This window comes from Heptranchias perlo, chromosome 36 (genome assembly GCF_035084215.1).
Source record: "Heptranchias perlo isolate sHepPer1 chromosome 36, sHepPer1.hap1, whole genome shotgun sequence".
Lineage (NCBI taxonomy): Eukaryota > Metazoa > Chordata > Chondrichthyes > Hexanchiformes > Hexanchidae > Heptranchias > Heptranchias perlo.
The window spans coordinates 22,149,380-22,166,939 of NC_090360.1; the positions used below are offsets into that span (position 1 = coordinate 22,149,380).

Consider the following 17,560-nt stretch of genomic DNA (forward strand, 5'->3'; position numbering starts at 1 on the left):
AACTTGTTATTGAGGAATTCAGCTTTTAAATTGAGTTGTTGATAAGGTTTAGGTTCGTTATTAGTTTCTCCTTATATGGAGTTGTTTTTAATTTTTTTTGGTATAACCATGCAACATAGAGGAGACATGCTGATTGTCACACAGCAGGGGTCAGCAAAAGATATATATTAGTCCACTTAATGTAATGAGAATTTGGGTTCGGAGATTTGATCAGCCTGAATACTGAGCTCAGAACAATAATGCTTTTGATTCCCCGAATCATCATCACCCAGTGAGGTGTAAGCATATGATTAAGTACTAGATGTTTAATATATGAGCACTTGACCGTAACATTTCAAGAATGAGGCATAAATAAAATATATTCTCCAACTCTTGTCACTCTGATTAATCTTGTAATCATTTTGTGCATTTTCTTACAATCATCCCAGTGAACCCCTTCTCCTTCAGGCTATACAGAGCTTATTTCCCCCCTTTACTTTATTTTTAATTTGTTTGATAATCCACTTAGGGTCACGTTTGTTTAGTCTGCGCTTGTTGGTTTTAGGAATGTATATATTCCGCATGCTCAGCTCCTGCATTCCACTTGTGGTCTAATGAAGTTTTGTTGAGTAACACACCCTAGTCCATTTCCTTCGGTTCGTCTCTCTTTTCTTTGAATGTTATATACCTTTTATGGTTAAATATCTGCCAATTGGTCATGGGTATTATCTAATTCCCAGATTATGCTGACCTTGATCATTCTGTGGTCGCCATCCCCAGGGAGTGCCCAGGCTTCCATTTCCTGTACACTTTGTGGATCCTTAACAAGTCCTCGGATAAGACCAACACTGCTTCTCCGGGCTTTCTTCACACATCTCGGCCTGGGCTGAAGTGCATCTTTCGTGACACATCCAGGAGCTCAGAAACAGGAAGACCGGTTTTATATACCACAAGACACATCCACATTGGGACTTTCCAGTCATCGAAATGAATTGAGTCCAAAAGAATTATGTCCAAGCTAACGTTATTGTAGGGATTTCCCCCCCCCCCCTCTCTCTCTCGAGTTCAAGAAACAAAAAAAATCACGCCAGATGCTGTAGACATTTTCTAACTCTAAAGAATTTTATTTGTCATTCAAACACGACAGTTTTTAAACTAGACAAAAAGTATAGCTTCTCATACGACCTTTCGAGCGAGTGCAACTCCAGGACGAAGGACTGATCAGATCCTTTATCTTGGGAGATAGGGAGGTTTTGTCCTACACTATTTTGTTCAAATTTCACACATGGTTCTCCTAATTCTCGGCTCATCTGTCCCTTGTCCTTGGCTACAGGCAGTTTGAAGCAATAGTAAAATCCAAGATACTTTTTCGAACTTGGTTGTTAACATCCAGCATTCTCCCTGATTTTGGTCAAGTTCCCATAGTCCTTTGCTCCAGTGGTGTTTCGATACAAATGATCCGCTCTTCAGTTTAAATTCAGTCCGTTCCTTTCTGATTACATCACAGGCCTCCAACACATCTGACACATAGGCTTCGATGGCCCAGAATATGGTCCTAAGAACCACCAATATTGGTGAGATTCCTCATAACTTTCAGTCTCATTCGATCCACTCCCTGGACTCTGGAACACTGATCCCACCTACGCCTCAATCAGAATACCATTCACCGGCCTCTAAGGTGCATGGGTGGTTCTTGGTACCGATCTCTTAAAACCATCACCATTCCTCCCCCTCCCTCATCTACAACAGCAGTTAAGAATTTGGTGCAGGCACTTTCTATGTTGCCACCCTAACATCAGTGACCTGGCACAATGTGGAGTCCATTTCCTTCTTGTGAACTGGTTCATTAAGGCTTTCCGTCTGTGCAGGACACTCCGCTGGCTTTTCCAAACGCCATGCAGGTAGATCCTTGCTACGACCATTGGCTCAGAAACCAACTCATTAGAACAATCGCTCCCGACGCTGAGGACACCCTCACACTATGTTGAAGAACGCCAGATGGGTTAGTCATCGACACTAGCCCAGAGCAAACTTTCAGCCATGACTGAAAATAGAATTTAGCCAATGGAAAAATGCTCTAGGATTATTTCTGTGCAATTGTGAGCACGTGAAGATGAACAACTCATTGATCCTACCTCATCCCCCCACCCCAGCATGACTCTCAGCCTCAGAAGAGTCATCACCGTTTACCTTGACAACAGCTATCTATTGTTCCAAAACAGGCTTCAAGTAGTACAGTAAAAGCCCTCAGCTTTCACCCACTAGTTTTCCTTCCCTTTGCAGCTACACTTACTACAGCACTGTTTAGCTGATGAGAAACCCAGCAGCATCTGGCTTCAATCTGTTCATGACCTTGGCTGCAGAGGCGAGGAAATCATTGGGTGTATATCATTTGCCAGTGAGTATCAGTAGTCACACAAACCCAGTCCCAGGCTTCATGGTCAGAAATACTCACAGTGACATGACAGCTGGTGGAAGAGAGGGCCATCAGCCAATCTGATTTGGTGGTCATCCCTTGTCACAAGGCCAGGCTGTTGCCCAAGATAAGAGGCATTTGGCCAGCGGTCACTAGTTTCCCAGCGATGTCGAACAATGCAATCTGAAAGCAAAAGGACGTGCCAAGCTACTCACAACTATCTGACTGATAGATTGCCCTGAACCACAAGCTGTGCTATACTTCAGCTGGTCATAACACAGCAGGAAAAACTAAAGCTCCTTCTACCTTTGAGGTGGTTACACTGTAGGTCAGAGTTTCTTTAGCAGCCACAGAAAGTCATCTCTATGAAATATTCACAGGGCAGCTTTTCCTGCATTCACCATGTTAAAGTCGGTGCTACTATAAAGCAGGTTTCCCCACATTTTTGGCCTAACATTAGCAGCTAGACAAAATACACCTGCTGCCTTGCTTTAATAACTCAAGCTGACAGACGCTTTGGCACGGAGGTGCTCGAAACTGACCTCAACACGAAGATCTAGAGCTTCCCAAGTCTGTTTGTGTATTTCCTCAGTGCTTTCAAGGTTGAATGAAATGAAATGAATGTGAAATTCACTAAATTTGGCAACTCCACTCGGAGGCCACAGGACAGCCGATGAGACATTGGAAAAGTGACACTTGCGAAATAAGGGACAGTCTTCTGGAATTGTGATTGAGATGCATTATTGGGACAGTGTAGAGGGAGCTTTACTCTGTATGTAACCCGTGCTGTATCTGCCCTGGGAGTGTTTGATGTTGCAGAGCCCAGCATCATTGTCCCTTGTGAAAATAAAAAGAAACTCAGCTGCCCGTATCCTAACTCGCACCAAGTCCCGTTCACCCATCATCCCTGTGCTCGTGGACCTACATTGGCTCCCGGTCCACCAATGCCTCGATTTTAAAATTCTCTTCATCATGTTCAAATCCCTCCATGGCCTCACCCCTCTCTGTAACCTCCTCCAGCCCTACAGCCCCAGCTCCCCCCACCCGAGATCTCTGCACTCCTCCAATTTTGGCCTCTTCCGCATGCCTGATTTTCATTGCTCCACCATTGGCGGCCGTGCCTTCAGCCGTCCAGTCCCTAAGCTCTGGAATTCCTTCCCTAAACCTCTCTGCCTTTCAGACGCTCCTTAATACCTACTTCTTTAATCAAACTTTGGATACGTGTCAAATATGTGTCTGATAAGGTTACTGTGAAGGACCTTATGACATTTTACTATGTTAAAGCTGCTGTATAAATGCTAGTTGTTGCTGATAAGGACAATAAAATGATAAATTTCAGCAAATCTACATTTTACATATTGTTCTTGTCTAAGGGAATGTTAATTTTCAACTGGGCCTTCCAATGGCACCAGGTAAAAGTAAACATTGCGCAGTGTCACAGGCTCAGGATTAATCACATCAAGTCTGGATTCAGAAGCAATTGACTGATGAGATAGAGCTTCCCATGAACACAAACACATACAGCAGTTAGCAATTCAAATTATGGAACCAAGATTGTATCAAACTTCTGATAATTCCCAGAAATCCATTTGTGGGCCAAACTTCAGATCTCTCCAAACACTCAACTTTCAAAAGCACCGAGCACTCGCCTCTCTGGAGTCCGATTTGGCCCGCCCAATCTCCCTCTCCTGCTTTAAAATGCTGAACTGTTTCAGAAGGCAATTCTACAACTCCCACTGCAGCTCCTGTTAATGTCCCAATGGCCCCGATTATACAACAGCTGAATCTGCACATTCCCTTGATCACTCTTCTGTTTTCTTTATATCTCTGGTCTATTTGACTCTGCAACTGTGGGCAGTCAGCAGCAGCGCCGGGAGTCCCGCAGCCCTGCTGGGGACGGAAGCAGCAGCGCCGGGAGTCCCGCAGCCCTGCTGGGGACGGAAGCAGCAGCGCCGGGAGTCCCGCAGCCCTGCTGGGGACGGAAGCAGCAGCGCCGGGAGTCCCGCAGCCCTGCTGGGGACGGAAGCAGCAGCGCCGGGAGTCCCGCAGCCCTGCTGGGGACGGAAGCAGCAGCGCCGGGAGTCCCGCAGCCCTGCTGGGAGTGGAAGCAACATGCCAGCCCACTGTGCTCCTGCTAAGTCAGCGGTGGCTCTTATTTTTTTTCTTATAAAAGTCTCATAACGTCATCGGCAGTTTGGACCCACAGGCTGAACAGTCCCCAGCGTATTTAGTACTGAACCATACCAGAACTCCCAAGTTTGACCCCCCACTCTGTGCTGATGTCAGCTGGAGCAGCACTACAATGAGTCTCAGAATCAGTCAGGGTCCCTGCTCCAGTTAGGCACCATTGTGAAATTCCTCAGTTAAATACTCAAATGAGAGGGAAGCTAAAAAAGGAGAGAGAGAAAAAGAGAACTTGCATTTATATAGCGCCTTTCACAGCCTCAGGACACCCCACAGCCTCAGTCACTGTTGTAATGTAAGAAACGCGGCAGCCAATTTGTGCACAGCAAGGTCCCACAAACAGCAATATGATAATGAACAGATAATCTGTTTTTAGGTGCTGGTTGAGGGATAAATATTGGCCAGGGCACCGGGGAGAACTCCCCTGCTCTTTTTCAAGCTGAGGGGACAGATGGAGCCTCAGTTTCAACGTCTCATCTGAAAGACGGCACCTCCGACAGTGCAGCACTCCCTCAGTACTGCACTGAAGTGTCAGTCTAGATTATGGTGCTCAAGTTTCTGTAGTAGGACTTGAACCTAAAACCTTCTAGCCTAGAGGCAAGAATGCTACCAATTGAGCCACAGCTGACACCAACATTTATCCCTCACCAAACCCCACCAAAAAAGAACAGATGAACTGCTCATGTATGCCATTTTCTGTTTATGGGATGTTGCTGTGCATAAATTGGTTGCCATGTTTGCCTACGTAACAATGACTACACTTCTAAAGTAATTCATTAGCTATATAAATACAAGTTCATTCTTCCAGGAAAGATAAAGGGAGAAAAAAATAAAAAAGATTACTAAAAGATTACCTCATCCGATGATTTCACCTCACTGCAGAAAGAGGCTGGCCCACACTCTGCAGCTCCTATATACAAACATTCATCGAAACAACCAGGTGATGAGTTTGCAGAGCAATGTAACCTGGCAATCAGCCACTCTCAATGCCGAGCCAAGAGGGAAATGGTAAGGAAATAGTTTATGTAAAATCATAGAATCTGACAGCACAAAAGGAGGCCATTCAGCCTGCTGTGCCTGTGCTGGCTCTTTGAAAGAACTATCCACTCAGTCCCACACTGCAGCTTTTTCCCCGTAACCCTGCAAATTAGTCCTCTTCAAGTACATTGCCTTTCAAAAGTTCCTATGGAATCTGCGGTCACCACCCTTTCAGGTCTTAACAACCCTCTGTGTGAAAAAAATGTCTCCTCATTTCTCCTCTAGTTCTTTTGCCAATTATTTTAAATCTATGCCCTCTGGTTGTGGACCCACTTGCCAAAGGAAACAGTTTTGCCCTACTTGCTCTATCAAAACCCCTCATATCTTCCTAGATTACTCAAAGATAATTTACTGTAGCCACAATAGGGCTGGGCAACGTTCAACTGTTCGAACATGGCTGGGTTTGACCACAATCTGTCAGCACTTGAAGCTTCGTTGCATCATCGCAGACTTTAAAACTCCTACCTTCTGACCAGAAGTGAATAATTATAACTCATCTTCCCCCACCCCTCCTCCAGTGAGACCTCAAATCAGTTGTTCCTTCTTTCTACAGCCTTGGCTCAGTGGATAGCACTCTCACCTCAGTCAGAAGGTTCTGAATTCAAGTCCCACTCCAGAGACTTGAGCACATAATCTAGGCTGACCCTCCAGTGCAGTACTGAAGGAGTGCTGCATTGTCGGAGGTGCCGTTAAACTCAGGTGGATGCAAAAGATCCCATGGCACTATTCGAAGAAAAGGGGAGTTCTCCTTCATGTCCTGACCAATATTTATCCCTCAACCAACATCTAAAACAGATGATCTGGTTATTTATTTCATTGCTGTTTGTGGGAGCTTGCTGTGAGTAAATTGGCTGCCACATTTCCTACATTATAACAGTGACTACATTTCAAAAGCACCTCATTGTTTTAAGCACTTTGTCCTGAGATCATGAAAGGTGCTAAATAAATGCAAGTCTTTCCTTCTCTCAGACTTTTCAACTCAAGCTTGGTGTCAATTAATCTCTACTCCCTGATTTACCTCATCTTCCCTCATGCTCCTTTCACTTTTGGTGGTATCCTGTGCCTATAACTTGGTGTATCAATGAAAAACATGCAGTCTCAAATCACATATTATCCAGGTCTTTTAGACATTGAACCGATGGGACAGAGAATGAACAAGAAATTTCAACAGGAAAATATTGTTTCAGTGGGACAATGGTAAAGTAACTGATTAAAACATAAAGCAAAAATAAAATGAGTGTGTTTGACAATCCCCATGGTGTACAAGATACACAGGTCATTAAAGTGCATTAAAGAAGCCATAAAAAGCAAACAGATTCCTTGGTTTTGTACACTAAAGAGAGAAAATACTTAAACCAAGATCTTAGACTGCAGTTGGAGTATTGTGTACATTGTATTCCATCATAGGAAAGAGATAAAAGAAATGGAGAAGGTGCCGTGTAGATTTACTGGGATGTTACCAGGGATGAGAGGTTACAATTATGAAGAGAGAGAGTTAAGAAGTTAGGGCTCTTTCACAAAAGCCAAGAAGGTTAAAGAGTGACCTGATAGAGGTCTTCAAGATTATAAAGGGTATTGAGAGGGCAAATAACAAGATTTTGTTTTCACTGGTCAGTGAGATGACTACAAATGAAATCACAAAAATAATTAAACGGGAGATTTGAAGAAGTTACTTCACTACAGAGTGGGGTTAGAATGTGGAATTCTTGTGCCACAAACTGTTGTTGAAGCAGAATCCGCAAATTCTTCCAGTAGGGAATTGGATAGTTGCAGAGGAATCTAGGCAATGAGCAGGAGGGGAATTAAACCAGGCTATTTGCATGGGGAAAAATATCGGCATAGACTCAGTGGGCCGAATGGCCCGGTTCGATGATGGAACATTCCAAAATTCCATGAAATCGGACACCTAGGGTATCTGCTTTCCCAACCCTTTGAAAAGTGCCATGCGTGGAAGTCAGACAGGTTTGGACTCAGCTGAGCTGCCGCAATGAGAAAACGTGCCAACAATCGGGGTCACGTGAAGAGCAGCCACTCGGGTGAGGTATTGGAGGGCTGACTACATCCATGGAACTGCACCTTTACATCAATCAGTGCTTTCAGGACACACGGCAAACAAAATGAATGTTGCAAAAGCTCGACATTCCAGCCCTAAACCACATCCTGTAATACATTTGTCATAAGTATGTCTCTTGCTGGATGCCATTATAAAACCCTAATGAAGCTCCACAAGTAGGAACAATTAGATGAAAGCAGTAAATTCAGACTTACTCCAAAATACCCAGCACAGAGTACATGACTCCTTTCTGATCTAACATGCAAGAAGCTAGACCTAGTAACGGGAGAACATATAGGGAGTAGTGATCACAATATAATTAGGTTTAAGAGAATGATTGAGAGATAAAGACTTGAGCACAAAATCCAGGCCGACACTCCAGCGCAGCACTGATTGAGTGCTGCATTGTCGGAGGTGCCGGCTTGCAGGCGAGACATTAAACAAAGGCCCCGTCTGCCCTCTCAGGTGGACGTAAAAGATCCCATAGCACTATTTCGAAGAAGAGCAGGGGAGTTCTCCCTGGTGTCCTGGTCAATATTTATCCCTCAATCAACACCCCGAAAACAGATTATCTGGTCATTATCATACTTGCGGGATCTTGCTGTGCGCAAATTGTCTGCCGCATTTACTATATTACAACAGCGACTACATTTCAAAAGTACTTCATTGGTCGTAAAGCACTTTGGGACATCCTGAGGTCGTGAAGTGCACTATATAAATGCAAGTTGTTTCTTTCTTTATAAAGACCATAGTAATAGATTGGGGGGGAAAAATCAACTATGAGGGAATAAGGATGGAGCAAAGGAAGATAAACTGGAGAAAAATATTGACAGAGGTAGAACAACAGTGGGCAATGTTTAAAGCAGAGATCGAGAAATATAATCCACTAAAAATAAGAACAAACTAGCAAAGTATGGGATGCCATGGATAAATAAAGAGAGGATTAAGTTGCATCGAAGGTGTATGCAAAGTACATAAACTATAAAGGAGAGGATGTAAAAAGGGAATATGATGAGTTTAGGAAAGGGCTAAAAAGACAATTAGGAAGGCAAAGAGGAAATGTGTAATGGAAATATCAAAGAATATAAAAATAAATAGTAAAGTCTTTTATAGGCATATAAATAACAGAAGAATTAAGTTAGAGATAGGACCACTAAGGGACGAGCAAAATAAACTCACAGATGAGACTGAAATGGCAGGGATACTGAACAGATACTTTGGCTCAATTTTCATTGAAGAGCCTAACCAAGAAGAAATGGCAACAGTAGACGAATTCAAGAGGGATATTACAACAGTTAAGATAGAAAGAAAGGAGATACTAAACAAACTTAAGGAGGACTGAACTCTAGGCCCAGATGATTGCACCTGCAGATATTCCCTAGAAGGGAGGAGATAGCAGAGTATCCATATATAAAAATTCAGTAATAAAAGGAATAGTGCCAGAGGATTAGCGAACAACAAACATAATTCCCATCTTCAAAAAGACAGACAGAACTGATCCAGGGAACTATAGACCAGTTAGCTTAATGCCAGTGGGAGGAAAGATTCTAGTATCTTTACTCAAAAAGGAAGTAACAAAACGAGAGACAGAGGCGATAATAACTAGTCAGCATGGATTTCTAAAAAGATCATTTAACCAAACTGACTGAATTCTTTGAAGAAGTAACAGGAAGAGTAGACAAGGGCACTGCAATGGATGTGGGATATATGACCTTAGATAAGGTGCCACACAAGAGACTCATGACAAAGTTCAGGGTGTGTGGAGTTAGGGGTCAGGGGTCAGGTAGCAGGAGGGGTTGAAAGATGGCCACAAAACAGAACAGACGATACAGGTTGAGAAGTTTATCAGACTGGCAGAAAGTGGGAAGTGTTGTCCTGCAGGGATCTGTGCTAGGACCACTATTGTTCACTATTTACATAAATGATTTGGACTCAGGAAATGGTGGTACGGTGTCAAAATTTGCAGATGATACCAATTTGGGCAAACAGCTAATAACTGCACCAAAATACAAGACGATGTAAACAGGTGGATGAATGACAAATAAAATTCAATTAATGTGGTGTGAGGTGGTTCATTTTGCTGGGAGGAATAAGGAGGCCACTTATTCCTTGGAAAGTAAGAAACTAAAATGGGATAGAGGAGCAAATAGATCTGGAAATACAGATACATAAATCACTAAAAAAAAGCAACACAAGTTGATAAGGTCATAAAGAGTGAAAACAAAGTATCAAGTTTCATTTCTAGAGGAATAGAACACAAAAGCAGGAAGGTAATGTTAAATTTACATAGAAAGGGGGGGGGCACGCTCAGACACATCGGGGGTGGGGGGGGGGGGGGGAGGGGGGAGGGGTTCAGCCAATAGCACATGTCAGATCGCAGCAGATAAGCTCGTTGGGCCTGGAGGAAAGGCTCCTGCTCCTCCTGGCCCACAAGCAGTGCAATAAAGGCACTTACCTGCTGAGCTGGGCCTTTTCTTACGTGGCGTGAAGCAGAAGGCCTGGGAATCCCGGCCCCCAGGAGTAAAAAAATAAAAATGCTGTTAAAACGGAGGCCCACAGCCTCCTTAAAAGACTTTACTGACCGACCCACCTTCTGAGAGTCTCCGTTAAATCCGGAAGTGGGCAGGTTGGGGGTTTTACGTTTTTACAATTTTTAAACCTTCCCACTCGCCCCCAACCCACCTGTCCTTGGGGGTTAAAATTACCCCCCGTGGTCTCCATACTATAAAAAGGATACTGAAGCACTGGAGAAAGCACAGAAAAGATCTACAAGAATATTACCAAAATTCAGAGGGTGCAACTATCGGCAAAGATTAAACAGGCGGGGGCTGTATTCTCTGGAAAAGAGAAGATTAAAAGGAGACCTGATTGAGGTCTTTAATATTACAAAAGGGTGGACATGGAGAAACTGTTTCAATTTGTGCCTGGGTCCAGGACAAGGGGGCATAAATATAAAATAGCCATTAACAGATCAAATAAAGAATTTAGGAGGAATTTCTTTAATCAGAGCAGTGAGAATGTAGAGAGGCTTAATGCATACATGAGGGAGAAGGGAATAGAGGGATATGGGGGCTGGGTGGGGAAGAGGTAATTAGAGTGAGAGGAAGCTCGTGTGGGGTATAAACACCTTCATAGACCAGATGGGCTGAATGGTTTCTGTGGTGTGGATTCCATGTTAGTTAATTATTTTTAAAATGATCATTGTACAATGTGGAGATTTGTTCACACTTTTTCTGAATTTACAACAACAACTACTTGCATTTATATAGCGCCTTTAACATAGTAAAACGGCCCAAGGCACTGCACAGGAATGATTATCAAACAAAATTTGACACTGAGCCACATAAGATGATATTAGGACAGGTGACCAAAAGCTTGGTCAAAGAGGTAGATTTTAAGGAGCATTTTAAAAGGAGGAGAGAGAGGCGGAGAGGTTTAGGGAGGGAATTCCAGAGCTTAGGGCCCAGGGAGCTTAAGGCACGGCCTCCAATGGTGGAGTGATGAAAATCACGATGCGCAAGAGGCAAGAATTGGAGGAGCGCAGAGATCGCGAAGGGTTGTAGGGCTGGAGGAGGTTACAGAGGTAGGGAGAGGCGAGGCCATGGAGGGTTTTGAATACAAGGATGAGAATTTTAAAATCGAGGCGTTCCCGGACCGGAAGCCAATGTAGGTCAGTGAGCACAGGGGGTGATGGGAGAACGGGAGTTGGTACAAGTTAGGAGACAGGCAGCAGAGTTTTGGATGAGGGTAGAAGATGGGAGGCCATAGAACCATAGAAAAGATACAGCACAGAAAGGGGCCATTCGGCCCATCGTGTCTGCGCCAGCTCGAAGAACAACCAGGTGCCCATTCTAATCCCACCTTCCAGCAGACGGTCCGTAGCCCTGCAGCTTACAGCACTTTAGGTGCAGGTCCAGGTACTTTTTAAAAGAGTTGAGGGTCCCTGCCTCTACCACCAATTCGGGCAGCGAATTCCATACACCCACCACCCTCTGGGTAAAAAAGTTTTTCCTCATGTCCCCTCTAATCCTTCCGTCAATCAGCTTAAATCTATGTCCTCCAGTTCTTGAACTCTCCGCTAGGGGAAACAGGTACTTCCCATCTACTCTATCTGGGCCCCTCAGAATTTTGTACACCTCAATCAAGGCCAGCCAGGAGAGCATTGAAATAGTCGAGTCTAGAGGTAACAAAGGCATGGAATTTAGTGCTACTGAATACACTTTTAATTCCAGTCACCAAGCACCCCAGGTTGGGTATTGTGCGTTTCGTTGCAAGGTAAAGCCTATTCTGCCTTACAGAGCTGATTTTCTAAGACTTGTGTTTCCTTCAGGGAGTCACACCCACTGGGTGAATGCACTTGAAACTTAGGCAAATGCTGCCTGTGATTTACTTGGTGTAATGGTTGGACAACTTTGACGGTATGTACATATATTTCAAATTTGTGCTGCCAGGGTACAAGGCTCACAGCCAGCAGCACAGACCCAAACTCTCCTGCCCCTTCCCTCGCCGTCTTAACTTTAATTCAGTGCCCCATTCTGCTGTGTGATCTTTGTTTTGTCAGCAGTGACTCAGTGGTAGCTCCGAGTCAGTTAGTTTGGCGTCAAGCTCACTCCAGAGACTGAAGCACATAATCCAGGCTGACACTCCAGTGCAGTACTGTGGGAGTGCTGCACTGTCGGAGGTGCCGTCTTTCAGATGAGACGTTAAACCAATTTTGAAGAAGAGCAGGAGAGTTCTCCCCGGTGCCCTGGCCAATATTTTTCTTTCGAACCAACATCACTGACACAGATTATCTGGTCATTTATCTCATTGCGGTTTGCGGGATCTTGCTGCGCACAAATTGGCTGCTGTGTTTCCTACATTAAAACAGTGACTATACTTCAAAAGTACTTCATTGGCTGTAAAGCACTTTGGGATGTCCTGAGGTTGTGAAAGGTGCTATATAAATGCAAGTTCCTTCTTTCTTTTCCATTTCCAACACGAGCTATCTTATGGCCTCTCTGTGTGCCAAAACCAATTTTGTGCCAATTAATGCGTACTAAGGTGAGGGCAGGGTCACGCACAACTCACAGCCAAATAACAAGCCGCACCCTCTGTCCTTTTTTTTTAAAGTTCATTTTTGGGGTGTGGGCATCGCTGGCAAGACCAGTATTTATTGTCCATCTCTAGTTTCCCTGAGAAGATTGGGGGTGGGCCAGTTTTGATGTAACTGAATGACTGGCAAGGTCATTTCAGTGGACAGTTAAGAGTCAGCCACGTTGGTGAGGGACTGGAGCTACATAGTAGGTCAGACCGGGTAAGAACAGCAGGTTTCCTTTCCCAAAGGACATTGATGAACCAATTGGGTTTTTATGACAATCCGATAGCTTCATGGTCACTTTTACTGGAGACCAGCTTTTTGTTTTATTTCAAGATTTTTTTTAAAAACTTATTTCAAATTCTCAAACTACCATGGTGGGATTTGAAGGCACATTCTCTGGATTACTCGTCCAGTAACATAACGACTATGCTACTGTACCTGGAACTGCCTTTAACTAATTTAAAAAGTATTGAATTATTTTTATAATATTCAGCTATTAATGAAGATTTTCTTACTCGTTTCAGAAATGACAGATTTGTCCCCTAAGTCTGGCGTAAGAACTTAACACAAAGGACACAAAAATCCCATTACACCAATACCTTCTCGTGGGACAGTGCTAAAACTAAAGCAGATTATTTTTAATTCAAGGCATTACCAGACCAGGAGCCAACATAGGTCAGTGAGCACACGGGTGATGGGTGCGAGTTAGGATATGGACAGCAGAGTTTTGGATGAGCTGAAGTTACCTACGAACATATGAATTAAGAGCAGGAGTAGGCCATTCGGCCCCTCGAACCAGCTCTGCCATTTGATGGCTGATCTGATGGTGACCTCAACCCTACTTTCCCGTCTACCTACTATAACCTTTGAACCCCTTGTTAATCAAGAATCTATCAAATTTCAGGCTTAAAAATATCCAATGACCCTGCCTCCACCGCTCTCTGGGGAAGGGAGTTCCACAGAAGCACGACCCTCAGAAGAAATTTCTCTTCCTCTCCATCTTAAATGGGAGACCCCTTATTTTTAAACTGTGTCCCCTAATTCTAGTCTCTCCCACAAGGGGAAACATCCTCTCAGCATCTACCCCTTCAAGTTTACAGAGAGTGGAAGATGGAAGGCCGACTAAGAGAGCATTGGAATAGTCGAGCCTGGAGGAGGGTTTCAGCGACTGATGGGCTGAGGCAGGCGATGTTACGGAGGTGGAAGGAGGAGGTCTTGGTGATGAAGAGGATATTGGGATCTAATCACCTCTCCCATCCTATCCTAAAGGTTCACGTTGGGATATAGTTACAAAGAGAGGGGCCCTTCAGTATGAAAGATGCAGCTGAACAGATGTAAATCAGTGTTGGAAAAAACTTAAGTTGGCAGTTTATATTGTATATGATGAAGGTTTAGCAGGCATGTTTACAGAGAATGTTATTTTATTACAGGTAGTGTAGGAAATAGACATATAGTTAAACTAGGTGATCCTCCATTCTGGACTAGAACCTGGGAGATCAGTTATCCATCAGCAGTTTGAACCTGTGCTCATCATTTCAGGCACTGAGTGTCAGAGTATCAAGCACTCTCAAATAAGGTACAGCATATTTAGATGGAGATGAAAGCTGCTTTCACTGTGCAAGCCCATGAGAACACCGGTGTGACATCTTCCTTGTTGACGCCAGCACCCTTGTGGCCAGCTTACGATCAGTGGGTTCAAATCCGGTAGGAACTGGGGTCACGTTGCTCAATCTTATTTCACGAAGGGCCGTCATAGCACAGAAGAGTTCCCATTCCACCAGACTGGCTGGATACAAATCCAGGTCCCAGAGTGGAAAGGAAAGCACACTAACACCACACCACCCAATACCCCGAACCCTTGCAGCTTCACAACACAAATCCTCACCGGGTCTGAGAACATGCTGTTTACAAATATGAAGCATATTGCTGGATAATTCACCATCATAACCACAAATGCATGGCTCAAGATAAGCCATTGTTACAGAAGCAGCAGCATCATGTTCTAGGTCACCTTAGGCTCGTACATCTTGTACGATTGCACAACTGTCCTCCATCTCAATCATTCCTCCCATGCACTTCTTCTGAACCTGGTTTTTGGTCTCTACTTTTCCAATGACACTACTCAACTACAATCACAGTGCTAGGGCTGAAGCATGGAGCCAGGCAGCCATTTCAAACATCAGGTTTGTATCATTCCAGGTCACACTCTCCAAAAAGCAAATTTTGTCCCAAATATATAAACCGCCTACCTAACTCTGGCTCAGTGGTAACATTCTTGCCTCTGAGTCAGAACGTCCTGGGTTTAAGTCCCACTCCAGAGACTTGAGCACAAAAATCAAGGCTGACACTCCCAGTGCAGTACTGAGGGATTGCTGCACTGTCCGAGGTGCCGTCTTTCAGATGAGACGTTAACAGATCTTTTACATCCACCTCTCGGCATTATTTCGAAGAGCAGGGGAGTTCTCCGTTGTCCTGGCCAATATTTATCCCTCAACCAACATCACTAAAAAACAGATTGTCTGGTCATTATCACATTGATGTTTGTGGGATCTTGCTGTGCACAAATTGGCTTTTGCGTTTCCTACATTACAACAGTGACAACATTTCAAAAATACTTCATTGGCTGTAAAGCGTTTTGGGATTTCCTGAGGTCATGAAAGGCACTATATAAATGCAAGTTCTTTCTTTCTAAGAGCTCTGGATTTCACAGGATCTGCTTTTCTCAGTACAAATCTGTGAATTTTCCCTTAGTCTTTGTACATCGGACACCACCTGTGGTCAGGGATAGGTAAGCAAGCTAGCTCTCCCCAGGCCTCAGCCATTGCCGTGAGCTAACCACCTGCCAGCACATCAAGGATGACTCGTCCTTTGATTTTCCTTCCTCCCTTTGTTGGGAAGCATCTGGCATCTTACTCAGTGCCTTCCCTCGTGGTGGAGATCAGCAGCAGGGGAGCTCAGTCTGTTTGCCCACATATGCTGGTGTTCCCTTCAACACACTTCCTCAGCCTTCCAGGAGATTGTCCTCAAGTGTAACCCAGTCAGATTATTGCCAGCAACCACGCTGTTCACTGTTAAATTACATGTAAACCTCCCAAAGTCACTCAGGGACTTTTATTTTACTGGCAGAAATAAACTTTTATAGTTACCCTATAATCTGTAAGAATAAACTCATACAACATATCACAGGATCCATAACCCTGGCAGTCCTGAGTCATTAAATACCAGTGGTGTTCAGCTTTACTTTAAATTTCAACAGTTTTGGGGGAAAAAAATCCACAGTACATCAAAACTGATTAACAATTGAGGACAATTTTACAACACCAAGTTATAGTCCAGCAATTTTATTTTAAATTCACAAGCTTTCGGAGACTTCCTCCTTCCTCAGGTAAATGTGAAGGAGGAAGTCTCCGAAAGCTTGTGAATTTAAAATAAAATTGCTGGACTATAACTTGGTGTTGTAAAATTGTTTACAATTGTCAACCCCAGTCCATCACCGGCATCTCCACATCATAACAATTGAGGTGCAGTGCTCTGTTCAACACTCCCCACCCCCAGGTAATGTTCTTACTCTGTAAATTATCCCTTATTGTCGCTGGGTCAGAATCCTGGAACTCCCTACCTAACAGCACTGTGGGAGCACCTTCACCACACAGACTGCAGCGGCTCACCACACCAGCCTCTCAAAGGGCAACTAGAGATAGACAGGAAATGCCAGCCCAGCCAACAAAGCCCACCTCCCCAGAATGAATAAAAATCTCCAGTCTACCTCTGCTTTGTGCACCTCACCATCCAACTGGTTTTTGGAATGGGCTAATGCCCCCCCCACAATTCCAAATTCTGGAATCCCCCCACACCTTGGTGGGATGAGACAGAGATACATTCTGTAGTCACTGACCCAGAATATCACCTGTGTGTCCCACCAGTCACACCCAACCTGTAATCTCATCTCACCGACCCAGGCCAAGTGTACAATAAACTTTAATGTAAAGGGCCTCCCTTGTTTGATCTTAGTTTAGAAAGTTTCAAGCCTTCCCATCTGGAATGTGCCGGGGGAAAGAATTAGCCCCAGGGAGCGGCAGCAGAGCCCCCCTCTCTCTCTCTCACACACACACACCCACCACTCCCGGGTGTGTTAGTTTCTGGTGGAAGTGGGGAACCCGTGTCGGTTTCTGAAATTAACAAGAATTCAAAAACAAAACGAGCAATCCGTTCCTTACCCTGGAGATGGTCAGCGGCTGCTCAAAATCCTTCCCTCCGACCAGCCTAAAGCCCCAGGGCGCCGGGCCAAGCAGATTGATCCGAAACTGGGACATTTTAAGGAGGGGAATGGGAGCCGGGGCTCTGGGGTGTGGGATTGAGGAGCTGCGGGCACTGCTTGGTCCGGGAGCACAGCCGCCGCCTAGCTGCTCCCTCTGAGGATTTTGGTTAAACTTTGAACGAGTGGAATCATTTCCGAGGTTTGTGTGTGTGTTTTATTGTGTGTCCAATGCACGTCACCCAGTCCCTCGCCCTGTTGCCTTGTATGGTGCTTGTCCACCGGGTCCGCCTCCCCTCTCAATCTATACCCCCACCACTTTACTTAGATATATATTTTTATAAAGTTTCCCATTCTGCTCTAAAGCCACAGAGAGAACACGGGCTCTCTCTCTCTCTCTGCCCCCAACTCACCCCAGCTCTGAACATTTGCATTGAATGTTTACTGATTTTCCAGGGCTGATAACGACAGCAATGCTGCAAAGATGTTTTAAAAAACCACTGTGTAAACAGCAAACCGGGATCTTACGTGTTTCCCCTCTTCTGCATATATAAT

The 17,560-nt window shown here is 44.4% G+C and overlaps 1 protein-coding gene across 3 annotated transcripts in view; it reads right to left on the minus strand.

Moving 5' to 3' along the window:
* Positions 1-17,269, minus strand: part of pdlim1 (PDZ and LIM domain 1 (elfin)) — a 93,210-nt gene extending 75,941 nt beyond the window's left edge. Inside the window, exon 1 of one of the 3 annotated variants that reach the window (XM_067972722.1) lies at positions 16,968-17,269. In XM_067972722.1, coding sequence (XP_067828823.1) covers positions 16,968-17,063 — 96 coding nt within the window. In that variant the 5' untranslated portion in view covers positions 17,064-17,269. The remainder of the gene's footprint in view (positions 1-16,967) is intronic. The other 2 variants (XM_067972724.1, XM_067972723.1) reach the window with 2 other exon arrangements.
* Positions 17,270-17,560: the final 291 nt, after the last annotated feature.